Source organism: Pseudophryne corroboree, chromosome 1, assembly GCF_028390025.1.
Source record: "Pseudophryne corroboree isolate aPseCor3 chromosome 1, aPseCor3.hap2, whole genome shotgun sequence".
Taxonomy (NCBI): Eukaryota; Metazoa; Chordata; class Amphibia; order Anura; family Myobatrachidae; genus Pseudophryne; species Pseudophryne corroboree.
In genome coordinates, this window is record NC_086444.1 from 332,243,669 (window position 1) to 332,257,647 (window position 13,979).

At 48.7% G+C, this 13,979-nt stretch overlaps 1 protein-coding gene across 4 annotated transcripts in view; it reads left to right on the plus strand.

Moving 5' to 3' along the window:
• PIWIL1 (piwi like RNA-mediated gene silencing 1) overlaps positions 1 to 13,979 on the plus strand; it is a 1,090,590-nt gene that overhangs the window by 544,846 nt on the left and 531,765 nt on the right. For all 4 annotated transcript variants that reach the window (XM_063964616.1, XM_063964613.1, XM_063964615.1 and 1 more), the window contains exon 12: positions 304 to 418. In XM_063964616.1, coding sequence (XP_063820686.1) covers positions 304 to 418 — 115 coding nt within the window. The remainder of the gene's footprint in view (positions 1 to 303; positions 419 to 13,979) is intronic.

Below are 13,979 nucleotides of genomic sequence, written 5' to 3' on the forward strand. Positions count from 1 at the left end.
ATCGGAGGCGTCACTGAGCCATATGAGCAGTCATATCGATCAGTATGTACAGGCGGCCGCCGGCCCTTGAGGGGAAACACTAGACGACGTCGCTCACAGAGCGACATCGTTTAGTGTGTATGGGCCTTTAGCCTGGCAAAACCCGCCAAGCTTAGCACCCCCAGAATTTCCTGTGCTTCACAGGTGCAAGAAATCATGTATCAACTATTTAATCATATGATGCCCAATAACTTTACGTTATTTTTTTAGTTTGATAACCATATTGAATAATTCTGTATCTCTTTTCTGTTTTTTGTTTTTTAGGGATGAAAATGTTCAGAAAGAACTTCGGGACTGGGGTCTAAACTTTGACACTAAACTCCTGAATTTTGGTGGAAGAGTTGCTCCTCCAGAGAAAATTTTACTGTCAAACAGAACAGTATGTACTAAATTTTTATAGGTGTTCTTAATGTCCTAAAGCCTGTAATTCATATTAAAGCAATTAATTTATTTCTTGGCTTTTAAAACTTTCTCTTACGTCCTAGAGGATGCTGGGGACTCCAAAAGGACCATGGGGTATAGACGGATCCGCAGGAGCTTGGGCACACTATAAAGACTTAAACTGGGTGTGAACTGGCTCCTCCCTCTGTGTCCCTCCCCCAGACCTCAGTTAGACTTTGTGCCCAGGAGTGAATGGACACACACTAGGGAAGCTCTGCTGAGTTTCTCTATAAGACTTTATGTTAGGTTTTTTATTTTCAGGGAGATCTGCTGACTACAGGCTCCCTGCAGTGTGGGAGTGAGGGGAGAGAAGCAGGACCTACTTCTTCTTAGTTTAAGGGCTCTGCTTCTCGGCTACTAGACACCATTAGCTCCAGAGGGTTCGATCACTTGGTTCGCCTAGCTGCTTGTTCCCGGAGCCGCGCCGTCATCCCCCTCACAGAAGAAAGAAGCCGGGTGAGTATTAGAAGAGAAGAAGACTTCAGTGACGGCAGAAGACTTCAGTAACGGAGGTAACAGGCAGCGGTTGCGCTGCGCTCCGTGCTCCCACACACCAACACACTCTCAGGGTGCAGGGCGCTGGGGGGGAGCGCCCGGGGCAGCAAGTTACTGAGGCTCTTTTTTTGGCTGGTTAAGTTGTTCTTCGGTGCCTGGGCACCATGTCCTCTACCCCCGCCCGCATATCGCAGCGGTCCCGCTGCGCGCCATTGCACCCACACACCAACGGCTGGTATCGGGTGCAGGGCGCAAGCGGGGGGCACCCTGGGCAGTATGTTTTACAGTGTGTTTTACTTCCAGAGCACATATACAGTGGGTAGCCACTGTATATGGCCCCTGCCTGCATATACGGTTTATAATATAACGGGCTACCGCGCGCCAATAAGGGGCGGGGCTTAGCCCTCACAGCTAGATACAGTGCCATTTTTCCTCAGTGTCCCCGCCATAACAGTGTACAGCACAAACAAGGGGGGGCACATACTGTTAGTGTTATGTAGGAATGTATAACACTATTTGATTTGGAAATGGCATGTACTCATGGTTGTGTATAATTGCTGTGTGCTCGCTGTCAGATATACACTTGTGTCGACATGTGTGAATGTTCTGTCACAAACGCCTCTGGGGTTCATTGTCGGCATCGCCGACGCCTGTTTGGTGCTTGTTACTGTAGATACTGAGTCAACAGATCGGTTGTGTTATACTTGTTCATAGTAAACACGGTATGGGGGACACAGTAGTCTGTGGGTGATCCTGTTGGCACCAACTGTTATTACAGGGTGTAAATTGACATGCTGTAACTGACTTATACATGTATATACAGGTTGAGTCTCCCTTATCCAAAATGCTTGGGACCAGAGGTATTTTGGATATGGGATTTTTCCGTATTTTGGAATAATTGCATACCATAATGAGATATCATGGTGATGGGACCCAAATCTAAGCACAGAAGGCATTTATGTTACATATACACCTTATACACACAGCCTGAAGGTCATTTTAGCCAATATTTTTATAACTTTGTGCATTAAACAAAGTGTGTCTACATTCACACAATTCATTTATGTTTCATATACACCTTATACACACAGCCTGAAGGTCATTTAATACAATATTTTTAATAACTTTGTGTATTAAACAAAGTTTGTGTACATTGAGCCATCAAAAAACAAAGGTTTCACTATCTCACTCTCACTCAAAAAAGTCCGTATTTCGGAATATTCCGTATTTCGGAATATTTGGATATGGGATACTCAACCTGTATATATATTTATGGGTATTTATATGATTCGCTTCCATGAGCCTGTAGCTCGAGCACTGACATGGTTATATCTGTGGGGGAATGTTGATAAAATTATATATGTATAATTCCCTCGGACCCCTTGGAGTCGCAAGAATGTTATTTTGCCTGGTTACTGCTCCCTGCGGTCGACGATTACTAGGTTTTCTGTCGACTATAATGCTTCCTGGTAGATCCACAACTGCGGTATTCAGTACATGGTCATACACATTCAGAACACATTAATGTCATTTGGGTCCCGAAGGTTCCGGACAATCCGCTTATATGTATGTTATATGTATATATAGGTAGGATATGTGTGTATATGTGTATTACATCATGTGTATTCATCTTATGATTTATAATGAATGCTGCAGTAATTGTATTCTTATTTTATGTGCTGGTCGCTCTATTGATAAAGCTCTAGGTCGACCGTGACGAGTGGGTCTCCCGTCCTCTCAAGGAGTCCCAATGTTTATTCTTTTCCTTCGGCGGATAGAATACTGTGAAAGTCAACTCCTGGTTGATACGGGGTCCTGTCACAAGGGATCGGCTACAGGAAGCTAAGTGATATTTCTCTTACGTCCTAGAGGATGCTGGAGACTCCGTAAGGACCATGGGGAATAGACGGGCTTCGCAGGAGACATGGGCACTAAAAAGAACTTTAGATATGGGTGTACACTGGCTCCTCCCTCTATGCCCCTCCTCCAGACCTCAGTTTGATACGGTGCCCAGAGGAGACTGGGTGCATTACAGGGAGCTCTCCTGAGTTTCCTGTAAGAAAGAAATTTCTCTAACGTCCTAGTGGATGCTGGGGACTCCGTAAGAACCATGGGGAATAAACGGGCTCCGCAGGAGACTGGGCACTCTAAGAAAGATTTAGTACTACTGGTGTGCACAGGCTCCTCCCTCTATGCCCCTCCTCCAGACCTCAGTTAGAATCTGTGCCCGGACAGAGCTGGGTGCATTTTAGTGAGCTCTCCTGAGCTTGCTAATAAGAAAGTATTTTAGTTAGGTTTTTTATTTTCAGAGAGCTTCTGCTGGCAACAGACTCTCTGCTACGTGGGACTGAGGGGAGAGAAGCAAACCTACTAACTGCGGCTAGGTTGCGCTTCTTAGGCTACTGGACACCATTAGCTCCAGAGGGATCGAACACAGGAACCTAACCTTGGTCGTCCGTTCCCGGAGCCGCGCCGCCGTCCCCCTCGCAGAGCCAGAAGACAGAAGCCGGCGGGTTGAAGCAAGAAGACTCCTGTCTTCATATGAGGTAGCGCACAGCACTGCAGCTGTGTGCCATTGCTCCCACACTAACCCACACACTGCGGTCACTGTAGGGCGCAGGGGGGGGGGGGGGCGCCCTGGGCAGCAATTGAGTACCTCCTGGCAAAAAGCAGCATATATACAGCTGGGCACTGTAATATGCATGAGCCCCCGCCATTATTTTTACACAAAATCGCGGGACAAAAGCCCACCACTGAGGGGGCGGGGCCTTCTTCCTTAGCACTCACCAGCGCCATTTTCTCTCCACCGCTCCGCTGAGAGGAAGCTCCCCAGGCTCTCCCCTGCAGAAGCACGATAGAGAGGGTGAAAAAGAGAGGGGGGGGCCACATAAATTTGGCGAAGAAACAATATATACAGCAGCTACTGGGTTAACACTAAGTTACTGTGTGATTCCTGGGTCATATAGCGCTGGGGTGTGTGCTGGCATACTCTCTCTCTGTCTCTCCAAAGGGCCTTGTGGGGGAACTGTCTTCAAATAGAGCATCCCCTGTGTGTGTGGTGTGTCGGTACGTGTGTGTCGACATGTCTGAGGTAAAAGGCTCCCCTAAGGAGGAGATAGAGCAAATATGTGTGTGAGAGGGTGTCTCCGTCGACAACGCCGACACCTGTTTGGATATGTGTAAGTGCTAAGGTGAATTTCTCTATCGTCCTAGTGGATGCTGGGGTTCCTGAAAGGACCATGGGGAATAGCGGCTCCGCAGGAGACAGGGCACAAAAAGTAAAGCTTTATGATCAGGTGGTGTGTACTGGCTCCTCCCCCTATGACCCTCCTCCAAGCCTCAGTTAGGTTTTTGTGCCCGTCCGAGAAGGGTGCAATCTAGGTGGCTCTCCTAAAGAGCTGCTTAGAAAAGTTTAGCTTAGGTTTTTTATTTTACAGTGAGTCCTGCTGGCAACGGGATCACTGCAACGAGGGACTTAGGGGAGAAGAAGTGAACTCACCTGCGTGCAGGATGGATTGGCTTCTTTGGCTACTGGACATTAGCTCCAGAGGGACGATCACAGGTACAGCCTGGATGGTCACCGGAGCCTCGCCGCCGGCCCCCTTGCAGATGCTGAAAAGAGAAGAAGGTCCAGAATCGGCGGCAGAAGACTCCTCAGTCTTCTTAAGGTAGCGCACAGCACTGCAGCTGTGCGCCATTGCTCTCAGCACACTTCACACGGCAGTCACTGAGGGTGCAGGGCGCTGGGGGGGGGGGCGCCCTGGGAAGCAATGTAAACCTATTTTTTGGCATAAAATACCTCACATATAGCCTCCGGGGGCTATATGGAGATATTTAACCCCTGCCAGAATCCGTTAAAGAGCGGGAGACGAGCCCGCCGAAAAAGGGGCGTGGCCTATCTCCTCAGCACACAGCGCCATCTTCCTCACACAGCTCCGCTGGTCAGGAAGGCTCCCAGGCTCTCCCCTGCACTGCACTACAGAAACAGGGTAAAACAAGAGAGGGGGGGCAAAATTGTGGCAAAAATATATATATTAAAGCAGCTATATAGGGAGCACTTATTATAAGGCTATCCCTGTCATATATAGCGCTTTTGGTGTGTGCTGGCAAACTCTCCCTCTGTCTCCCCAAAGGGCTAGTGGGGTCCTGTCTTCTTTAAGAGCATTCCCTGTGTGTCTGCTGTGTGTCGGTACGTGTGTGTCGACATGTATGAGGACGATATTGGTGTGGAGGCGGAGCAATTGCCAAATATGGGGATGTCACCCCCTAGGGAGTCGACACCAGAATGGATGGCTTTATTTATGGAATTACGGGATAGTGTCAACACGCTAAAGCAGTCGTTTGACGACATGAGACGGCCGGACAATCAATCAGCACCTGTCCAGGCGCCTCAAACACCGTCAGGGGCTGTAAAACGCCCGTTACCTCAGTCGGTCGATACGGACCCAGACACAGGCACTGATTCCAGTGGCGACGGTGACGAATCAACCGTATTTTCCAGTAGGGCCACACGTTATATGATTTTGGCAATGAAGGAGGCGTTACATATTGCTGATACTACAGGTACCACAAAACAGGGTATTATGGGGGGGGTGAAAAAACTACCTATAGTTTTTCCTGAATCAGATGAATTAAATGAGGTGTGTGATGAAGCGTGGGTTGCCCCCGATAAAAAACTGCTAATTTCAAAGAAGTTATTGGCTTTATACCCTTTCCCGCCAGAGGTTAGGGCGCGCTGGGAAACACCTCCTAGGGTGGACAAGGCGCTCACACGCTTATCAAAACAAGTGGCGTTACCCTCTCCTGAGACGGCCGCACTTAAAGATCCAGCAGATAGGAGGATGGAAAATATCCAAAAAAGTATATACACACATACAGGTGTTATACTACGACCAGCTATAGCGACAGCCTGGATGTGCAGTGCTGGGGTAGCTTGGTCAGAGTCCCTGATTGAAAATATTGATACCCTGGATAGGGACAATGTTTTACTGTCTTTAGAGCAAATAAAGGATGCTTTTCTTTTATATGCGTGATGCACAGAGGGATATTTGCACACTGGCATCACGGGTAAGTGCTATGTCCATTTCGGCCAGAAGAAGTTTATGGACGCGACAGTGGTCAGGTGATGCGGACTCAAAACGGCATATGGAAGTTTTGCCGTATAAAGGGGAGGAGTTATTTGGTGTTGGTCTATCGGATTTGGTGGCCACGGCTACAGCCGGGAAATCCACCTTTTTACCTCAAGTCACTCCCCAACAGAAAAAGACACCGACTTTTCAGCCGCAGCCCTTTCGTTCCTTTAAAAACAAGAGAGCAAAGGGATATTCATATCTGCCACGAGGCAGAGGAAAGGGGAAGAGACTGCAACAGGCAGCTCCTTCCCAGGAACAGAAGCCCTCCCCCGCTTCTACAAAAGCCTCAGCATGACGCTGGGGCTTCTCAAGCGGACTCGGGGGCGGTGGGGGGTCGTCTCAAGAATTTCAGCGCGCAGTGGGCTCACTCGCAGGTGGATCCCTGGATCCTGCAGATAATATCTCAGGGTTACAGGTTGGAACTAGAGACGTCTCCACCTCGCCGTTTCCTGAAGTCTGCTTTACCAACGTCCCCCTCCGACAGGGTGACGGTCTTGGAAGCCATTCACAAGCTGTACTCTCAGCAGGTGATAGTCAAGGTACCCCTTTTACAACAAGGAAAGGGGTATTATTCCACTCTATTTGTGGTACCGAAGCCGGATGGCTCGGTAAGACCTATTCTAAATCTGAAATCCTTGAACCTGTACATAAAAAAGTTCAAGTTCAAGATGGAGTCACTCAGAGCAGTGATAGCGAACCTGGAAGAAGGGGACTTTATGGTATCCTTGGACATCAAGGATGCGTATCTCCACGTTCCAATTTACCCCTCACACCAGGGGTACCTCAGGTTCGTCGTACAGAACTGTCACTATCAGTTTCAGACGCTGCCGTTTGGATTGTCCACGGCACCTCGGGTCTTTACCAAGGTAATGGCCGAGATGATGATTCTTCTTCGAAGAAAAGGCGTATTAATTATCCCATACTTGGACGATCTCCTAATAAGGGCAAGGTCCAGAGAACAGCTAGAGATGGGACTAGCACTGTCTCAAGAAGTGCTAAAGCAGCACGGGTGGATTCTGAATATTCCAAAATCCCAGTTAATTCCGACAACACGTCTGCTGTTCTTAGGGATGATTCTGGACACGGTTCAGAAAAAGGTTTTTCTCCCGGAGGAAAAAGCCAAGGAGTTATCCGAACTTGTCAGGAACCTCCTAAAACCAGGAAAGGTGTCTGTACATCAATGCACAAGAGTCCTGGGAAAAATGGTGGCTTCTTACGAAGCAATTCCATTCGGCAGATTCCACGCAAGAGTTTTCCAGAGGGATCTGCTGGACAAATGGTCAGGGTCGCATCTTCAGATGCACCAGCGGATAACCCTGTCTCCAAGGACAAGGGTATCTCTTCTGTGGTGGTTGCAGAGTGCTCATCTATTGGAGGGCCGCAGATTCGGCATACAGGATTGGATCCTGGTGACCACGGACGCCAGCCTGAGAGGCTGGGGAGCAGTCACACAAGGAAGAAACTTCCAGGGCGTGTGGTCGAGCCTGGAAACGTCTCTTCACATAAACATTCTGGAACTAAGAGCAATCTACAATGCTCTAAGCCAGGCAGAACCTCTGCTTCAAGGAAAACCGGTGTTGATCCAGTCGGACAACATCACGGCAGTCGCCCATGTAAACAGACAGGGCGGCACAAGAAGCAGGAGTGCAATGGCAGAAGCTGCAAGGATTCTTCGCTGGGCGGAGAATCATGTGATAGCACTGTCAGCAGTGTTCATCCCGGGAGTGGACAACTGGGAAGCAGACTTCCTCAGCAGACACGACCTTCACCCGGGAGAGTGGGGACTTCATCCAGAAGTTTTCCACATGCTTGTAACCCGTTGGGAAAGACCAATGGTGGACATGATGGCGTCTCGCCTCAACAAAAACCTGGACAGGTATTGCGCCAGGTCAAGAGATCCGCAGGCAATAGCTGTGGACGCGCTGGTAACGCCTTGGGTGTACCAGTCGGTGTATGTGTTTCCTCCTCTGCCTCTCATACCAAAAGTATTGAGAATTATACGGCAAAGAGGCGTAAGAACGATACTAGTGGCTCCGGATTGGCCAAGAAGGACTTGGTACCCGGAACTTCAAGAGATGATCACGGAGGATCCGTGGCCTCTACCTCTGAGAAGGGACCTGCTTCAGCAGGGTCCCTGTCTGTTTCAAGACTTACCGCGGCTGCGTTTGACGGCATGGCGGTTGAACGCCGGATCCTAAAGGGAAAAGGCATTCCGGAAGAAGTCATTCCTACCTTGTTTAAAGCAAGGAAGGAAGTAACCGCGCAACATTATCACCGCATTTGGCGAAAATATGTTGCGTGGTGCGAGGATCGGAGTGCTCCGACGGAGGAATTTCAACTGGGTCGATTCCTACATTTCCTGCAATCAGGATTGTCTATGGGTCTCAAATTGGGATCTATTAAGGTTCAAATTTCGGCCCTGTCGATTTTCTTCCAGAAGAAATATCTCACATGGAAAGTGACCATGCTACTAGCCCTGGCTTCGGCCAGGAGAGTGTCAGAACTGGCAGCTTTATCTTACAAAAGCCCATATCTGATTTTCCATTCGGACAGGGCAGAACTGCGGACTCGTCCGCATTTTCTCCCTAAGGTGGTGTCAGCATTTCATCTGAACCAGCCTATTGTAGTGCCTGCGGCTACAAGCGACTTGGAGGACTCCCAAGTTGTTGGACGTTGTCAGAGCTTTAAAAATATACATTTCAAGGACAGCTGGAGTCAGGAAATCTGACTCACTGTTTATACTATATGCTCCCAACAAGTTGGGCGCTCCTGCGTCTAAGCAGACTATTGCGCGCTGGATTTGTAGTACGATTCAGCTTGCACATTCTGTGGCAGGCCTGCCACAGCCAAAATCGGTAAATGCCCACTCCACAAGGAAGGTGGGTTCTTCTTGGGCGGCTGCCCGAGGGGTCTCGGCATTACAACTCTGCCGAGCGGCTACGTGGTCGGGGGAGAACACGTTTGTAAAATTCTACAAATTTGATACCCTGGCTAAGGAGGACCTGGAGTTCTCTCATTCGGTGCTGCAGAGTCATCCGCACTCTCCCGCCCGTTTGGGAGCTTTGGTATAATCCCCATGGTCCTTTCAGGAACCCCAGCATCCACTAGGACGATAGAGAAAATAAGAATTTACTTACCGATAATTCTATTTCTCGGAGTCCGTAGTGGATGCTGGGCGCCCATCCCAAGTGCGGATTATCTGCAATAATTGTACATAGTTATTGTTACCTAAATCGGGTTATTGTTGTAGGGAGCCATCTTTCAGAGGCTCCTCTGTTATCATACTGTTAACTGGGTTTAGATCACAGGTTGTACGGTGTGATTGGTGTGGCTGGTATGAGTCTTACCCGGGATTCATAAATCCTTCCTTATTGTGTACGCTCGTCCGGGCACAGTATCCTAACTGAGGCTTGGAGGAGGGTCATAGGGGGAGGAGCCAGTACACACCACCTGATCATAAAGCTTTACTTTTTGTGCCCTGTCTCCTGCGGAGCCGCTATTCCCCATGGTCCTTTCAGGAACCCCAGCATCCACTACGGACTCCGAGAAATAGAATTATCGGTAAGTAAATTCTTATTTTATTGCACAAAAGATTAGAGAACAGACAGGAAATCTACCCATGTCTGTCCTTATGTCACAGAGACCTTCAGAGTCTCACAATGGTCCCTATCCAAAATAATAAACACTGATATCGACACGGAGTTTGACTCCAGTGTCGACTACGATAATGCAAAGTTACAGCCAAAATGGCAGAAAGGTATTCAATATATGATTATTGTAATAAAAGATGATTTGCATATCACTGATGACTCATTTGTCCCTGACACAAGGGTACACATGTTTAAGGGGAAGAAAGCTGAGGTAAATTTCCCTCCTCTCATGAGGAAAAAGAGCGGGAATCTCCAGACAAGAGACTGCAGCTTCCCACAAAAAATTCTCAGGCAGTATCCTTTCCCCACTAGGGCCAGGATGTGATGGGAATCTTCCCCTAGGGTGTCACGTTTGCCCAGAAGGTAGCACTAGCTATTCTCAGGGATCCTGCAGATAGCGTGCACATTCTGGTACACTACTCAGACCGGCGATTGTGTCGGCATGGGTTTATAGCGCTGTGGCAGCGTGGACAGGTACCTTATCAGCAGAGATTGAGACCCTAGTATGCATATAGATATATATATATATATATATATATATGTATATATAGAGATATATATATATATATATTAAAGATGCGGTCTTAAGAGATAGGTATATATATAAAACATGCCCAAAGAGACATGAGTATACTGGGTCCTAGAGTCAAAGCTATGTCGATTTCTGCTTGACGTGTCCTGTAGAATATGCAATGGACAGATGATGCCGACTTAAGAGGCATATGGAAGGCTGAGGATTGTGTGGAGAAGGGTTCTCGGACCTGGTCTCCACAGCTATAGCTGGTAATTCTGATATTTTGCCTTATATTCCTGCACAGCCTAGGAAAGCACGACATTATCAAATGCAGCCTTTCGAATAAAGAAACAAGAAAGTCCGAGGTGCGTCCTTTCTTGCCAGAGGCGGGGGCAGAGGAAAGAAGCTGCACAACACAGCTAGTTCCCAGGAACAGAAGTCCTCCCCGGCCTCTACAAAAATCCACCGCATGTTGCTGGGTCTCCACAGGTGGAGCTAGGCCCGGTGGGGGTACGCCTTTGTAAGTTCAGCCACAAGTGGGTTCACTTCCTGTTAGATCCCTGGGCAATAGATATTGTGTCTCAGGGATACAAGCTGGACTTTGAGAAGATGCCCCTTACCGACGGCCCTGCCGGCTTCCCCCCACGAGAGGGAAACAGTGTTAACTGCAATTCAGGAATTGTATCTTCAACAGGTGGTGGTCAATGTTCCCCTCCTTCAACAAGGAGGGGGTTATTATTCGACCATGTTGAATCCTTGAACATATACCTGAAAAGGTTCAAGTTCAAGATGGAATCGCTAAGAGCGGTCATTGCAAGCCTGAAAGGGGGAGATTTTATGGTGACTCGGGACATAAAGGATGCATGCCTTCATGTCCCCATTGATCCACCTCATCAGGCGTACCTCAGAATTGCGGTACGGGATTGTCATTACCAATTTCAGACGTTGCCGTTTGGTCTCTCCACGGCCTTGAGAATATTCACCAAGGTAATGGCGGAAATGATGGTGCTCCTGTGGAAGCAAGGTGTCACTATTATCACGTACTTGGGCGATCTCCTCATAAAAGCGAGATCAAGAGAGCAGTTGCTGAACAGCGTATCACTTTCTCTGGAAGTGTAACGGCAACACGGCTGGATTCTATATATTCCAAAGTCGCAGTTGGTTCTTACAGCTCATCTGCCTCTCCTAGGCATGATCGTAGACACAGACCAGAAAAGGGTTTATCTCCCGATAGAGAGAGCTCAGGAGCTTGTGACACTGGTCAGGAATCTATTAAAACCAAAACAGGTGTCAGTGCATCACTGCACTCGAGTCCTGGGAAGGAGGGTGGCATCATACGAGGCCATTCCCTTCGGCAGGTTCCATGCGAGGACCTTCCAATGGGACTTACTGGACAAGTGGTCTGGATCACATCTTCAGATGCATCGGTTAATCACCCTATCCCCCAGAGCCAGGGTGTCTCTCCTGTGGTGGCTGCAGAGTGCTCACCTTCTCGAAGGTCGCAGATTCGGCATTCAGGACTGGGTCCTGGTGACCACGGATGCAAGCCTCCGAGGGTGGGGGTCAGTGACACAGGGAAGAAATTTCCAAGGGCTGTGGTCAAGTCAGGAGACTTGCCTTCACATCAATATCCTGGAACTAAGGGCCATATACAACGCCCTAAGTCAAGCGGAGACCCTGCTTCACGACCAACCGGTTCTGATTCAATCAGACAATATCACCGCAGTGGCTCATGTAAACCGCCAAGGCGGCACAAGGAGCAGGGTGGCGATGGTAGACGCCACCAGAATTCTTCGCTGGGCGGAGAATCACGTAAGCGCACTGTCAGCAGTGTTCATTCCGGGAGTGGACAACTGGGAAGCAGACTTCCTCAGCAGGCACGACCTCCACCCGGGAGAGTGGGGACTTCATCAAGAAGTCTACGCGCAGATTGTAGGTCGGTGGGAACTGCCACAGGTGGACATGATGACATCCCGCCTCAACAAAAAGCTACAGAGGTATTGCGCCAGGTCAAGAGACTCTCAGGCGATAGCTGTAGACGCACTGGTGACACCGTGGATGTTCCAGTCGGTTTATGTGTTTCCTCCTCTTCCTCTCTTACCCAAGGTGCTGAGAATCATAAGTACAAGAGGAGTGAGAACAATACTCATTGTTCCGGATTGGCCAAGAAGGATTTGGTATCCAGAGCTGCGCGAAATGCTCACAGAGTCTAGGGCAGGATCTGTTGCAGCAGGGACCTTGTATGTTCCAAGACTTACCGCAGCTGCGTTTGACGGCATGGCGGTTGGACACCGGATCCTAGTAGAAAAGAGGAATTCCGGATGAGGTTATTCCTACGGTGATAAGGGCTAGGAAGGACGTGACGGCTAAACATTATCACTGTATACGGCGAAAATATGTTGCTGGGTGTGAGGCCAGGAATGCCTCTACAGAGGAATTCCAGCTGGGCCGTTTCCTTCACTTCCTACAGTCGGGAGTGACTTTGGGCCTAGAATTGGGGTCCATTAAGGTCCAGATTTCGGCCCTATCCATTTTCTTTCATAAAAAAAACTAGCTTCTCTACCTGAAGTTCAGACATTTGTAAAGGGAGTGCTGCATATTCAGCCCCTTTTTTGTGCCACCAGTGGCACCTTGGGATCTTAACGTGGTGTTGAGTTTCCTGAAATCTCACTGGTTTGAGCCGCTTAAGACCGTGGAGTTAAAATATCTCACGTGGAAAGTGGTCATGCTATTGGCCTTAGCTTCGGCTAGGTGTGTGTCAGAATTGGCGGCTTTGTCATGTAAAAGCCCCTATCTGGTTTTCCATATGGACAGGGCAGAATTACGGACTCGTCCACAATTTCTGCCAAAGGTGGTGTCATCTTTTCATTTGAACCAACCTATTGTGGTGCCTGCGGCTACTCGTGACTTGGAGGATTCCAAGTTACTAGATGTAGTCAGAGCTTTGAAGATTTATGTAGCCAGATCGGCTGGAGTCAGGAAACCTGACTAGCTGTTTATCCTGTATGCATCCAACAAGCTGGGTGCTCATGCTTCAAAGCAAACTATTGCTCGCTGGATCTGTAACACGATTCAGCAGGCTCATTCTGCGGCTGGCTTGCCGCCTCCAAAATCAGTAAAAGCCCATTCCACAAGGCAGGTGGGCTCTTCTTGGGCGGCTGCCCGAGGGGTCTCGGCATTACAGCTTTGCCGAGCAGCTACTTGGTTGGGTTCAAACACTTTTGCAAAGTTCTACAAGTTTGATACCCTGGCTGAGGAGGACCTTGTGTTTGCTCATTCGGTGCTGCAGAGTCATCCGCACTCTCCCGCCCGTTTGGGAGCTTTGGTATAATCCCCATGGTCCTTACGGAGTCCCCAGCGTCCACTAGGACGTTAGAGAAAATAAGATTTTACTCACCGGTAAATCTATTTCTCGTAGTCCGTAGTGGATGCTGGGCGCCCGTTCCAAGTGCGGACTTCTTCTGCAATACTTGTATATAGTTATTGCTTAAATAAGGGTTATGTTATGGTTGCATCTGGTTTGTCTGATGCTCTGTTGTTGTTCATACTGTTAACTGGGTATGTTATCACAAGTTATACGGTGTGATTGGTGTGGCTGGTATGAGTCTTACCCTGGATTCCAAAATCCTTTCCTTGTAATGTCAGCTCTTCCGGGCACAGTTTCCTTAACTGAGGTCTGGAGGAGGGGCATAGAGGGAGGAGCCAGTG